This window comes from Pteropus vampyrus, unplaced genomic scaffold (genome assembly GCF_000151845.1).
Source record: "Pteropus vampyrus isolate Shadow unplaced genomic scaffold, Pvam_2.0 Scaffold100, whole genome shotgun sequence".
NCBI classification, from domain to species: domain Eukaryota; kingdom Metazoa; phylum Chordata; class Mammalia; order Chiroptera; family Pteropodidae; genus Pteropus; species Pteropus vampyrus.
In genome coordinates this window covers 532,149-535,006 of record NW_011888881.1, presented here as the reverse complement: position 1 = coordinate 535,006, position 2,858 = coordinate 532,149, and the positions used below count along the sequence as shown (strand labels likewise).

Genomic DNA, 2,858 nt, shown 5'->3' with positions numbered 1-2,858 from the left:
CTTGGTTGACTGTAGTCACTTTTGGTCTATGTTACTACAGGATGCGTAACTTCGAATTTAAGGTCTAAGATAACACAGACAGTGCTAACTCAGCAGAGCGACACGGGGGTCTTACTGTACCGTGCTAAGTTCGGGGATGGGAGTATTGCACAAGGTCTCGGGCAGTTAGTTAGGCTTTGAAATTGTGGCCATTCCTGAAACCGTCTCAAGCTGTGTCGAACAACAAAATTCACCGCCGGGCGGAAAAACACACTGTACACGTCAAAGGATTCTGGTCGATGTGTTAACCACCCAAAAAGTCCCTTAAGTTACAGACAGCAGCCTGGAGTTACAGACCAGGTCCCCAGCTGTTCTGCCACTGGATCCTTGTAAAACTGTACAAGTAACTGGCGATTTATTTACCAAGATGAGTTTCAAACTCTATCTTTAAAAGAACTATTTGCAAACGATAATAATTGTATGATTGTGTTGCCATTGCATTTTATAGCAGAGGAAAAAATTAATATCTACATTTCATGTTAACTTTAAAAAATTCTATAAAACACTAAATATATAATAAAAAATATGCATATAAGGACATATGTAAACTGCTTTGGTAACATCGTGTTACAGATGTCTTCAGTGCATTGCAGAGTTTCCAAGGAAACTTCAGACAAAGCTAGGTTTGCTTTGAGGAAGAACTGTATAATGCCATTCCTAAAGAAGCAAAAAACATTTTTTTTTTTCCAGTAATAAGATATACTTGAACGACAATATTACTTAGTACTGGGTGTCTTCAAAACAACTAGCTAAATGTCGCTTATGTTATAAACAGCAAGTCCTCTAGGCAGCCTTTGTCATAAGCTGGACCTGGCCGTGAGGGAGATCATGATGGTGCTGATGGCGGACAGTGTGCAGGCGTTCGAGGTGGAAGGACCAGCTCCTCGGGCATAGGCATCTGGAAAGAGAGAGCAGGTCACTCAGCGCGGCCTCACCCCGGCCGCCGCGGGGCGTGAGGCCGCGGGGCTTCTGGAAACTGTCAAAGTGGCCCGATGCCACTGGAAATGACTGTTCCTAACGAGTTTTTGACATCGGTCCCCTGACCGCCTGGCTGTGAACCCGGGAGCAGGTGACGGGACATTTCCGGGCCTCCGTGTACGCGTCTGTACACCGAGGCCATCCACAACTATCAGGGGAAGAGACCGCGACGTCACCGCTGACATCGGTGAGAAATATTAGCGGTTGTTAATGATGCGGCTGAATGAAACCCTTCTGAGCTCTGCGTTTGCCCGAGCAATCCGGCCGCTTGATTGTCACAGAAACCCGGTGAGCGCCCGGTCCTGCTGTTACAGAGTCTGGCAGACGAGGCCATGGGGGCCCGGGGAGGGAAGGCGGCGTGTCTGAGACCGAGACTCGGCATGAGCTGAACTGGGATTCAAACCCCTGGCTGTCTGCACAGACTCCCCTTTAGAAACAAAAAACAGACAGCTAAAACTCAGCCCTTCGTAAATTTTTTTCTCGTAGGTCTTCTGTTCTCCATACCGAGAGGTTACTGCCCGTCATTCGGCGGCAAGATCTCTGAGCAACAAAATGGAAGAGCTCGGAGGAAGAGGTCACGTGTCGCTCACAGTTATATCTTTATCACTGACTAATTGTACCAACGTCATTGCTGAAAATACATTTCTGTAATGAATTAAACCAAGAATCACCACTCAGCTTCTATAAAACGAAACAAGCAAAACAAAACCAAACCAAACCCTTGTGATGACAAGAAAGCGTGAAGTCAGATTTTAACAGGGTGAGATAAACTAACCCCTGAACAAAGCCCCATCTTTCTGTGATTCTGTGGTCTGGGGATTACTTCCACTTTCAACAGAAGCGAGAGCCACTGGCGTAGTGAGGTGCAGAATGCAAGTCGACCCAGTTTCTAAAAAGACAAAAATGCCCTTAGTGTTTGTAGGCAAAACAGATGCCGAAAACACAAATTCCGCCCAGAGACAGGCGACCGCTCCCGAGTCCAGGGCATGGTGTGCCGGGGCCGGGGGCTCCCCCACCAGCCCCGCTCGACGCGTTGACACCGATGACGACCCGCCGAACCCCAGCTGAAGGGGACACGAGGCGGAAGGTGCAACGGGCAACGAACGCCTCCTCTGACGTGTGGCATCTGAATCTCAGAGATGCGACTAACATCGCCTGTGATTCGATATCAACGAGACACACCAGACCCTTCCCTCATCTGAACAATAACGCGGTGGACACGTTGCCGATGGGACGAAACTCAGGACTCCGGTGAGCATTATGGCCATGATTATAAATCTCATCGCTCCACTAGTGGCTGGGAAATGCCGTCTCCAGCCTTTATGGACGTCTAATGCAGTCCGAAGGCCGAGGGAAACTGCTTAGCTATGTGACCGCGATCTCGTGTGTGCATGCGCACTTGGGGGGTAAAATACAGATAACATAAGGTCACCCCGTCAGCTGTTTTACAGTGTGCAGGCCAGAGGGGCTCAGCACACTCCCGTGCTATGCCACGGCGCCACCATCCAGCTCCAGAACGTTCCATCGCCCAGCCCGGGAGCCCTGTGACCACGAAACCGCATGCCCCTGCACTGGACGGGCACCGCCATCATCATTCCAATCTTTGTCTCTATGGATTTGCCTATTCTCTTCCTCCTTTCAAATGAATGAGATCAGTGAACCACAAGAACAGCATGCCGCCGAGACGGCCAACATAGCATGTGAACACGGGAAGGGCTACATTTGTTCAAAGAATGTTCTCACACGATTCGACAATCTTTGTGAGCAGAGACAATCTCGACGACATACAGACACGTACGCTCTGATCATATGCTACGTACACACGTTCAAAATTACTAGTG

At 49.0% G+C, this 2,858-nt stretch overlaps 1 protein-coding gene across 1 annotated transcript in view; it reads right to left on the bottom strand.

The window, feature by feature from the left end:
* Positions 1-767: 767 nt before the first annotated feature.
* Positions 768-2,858, bottom strand: part of CNTN4 (contactin 4) — a 266,241-nt gene continuing 264,150 nt past the window's right edge. Inside the window, exons 24-25 of the mRNA XM_023533299.1 lie at positions 2,034-2,143; positions 768-937 (exon numbers count right to left, since the gene is read on the bottom strand). Coding sequence (XP_023389067.1) covers positions 837-937; positions 2,034-2,143 — 211 coding nt within the window. The 3' untranslated portion in view covers positions 768-836. The remainder of the gene's footprint in view (positions 938-2,033; positions 2,144-2,858) is intronic.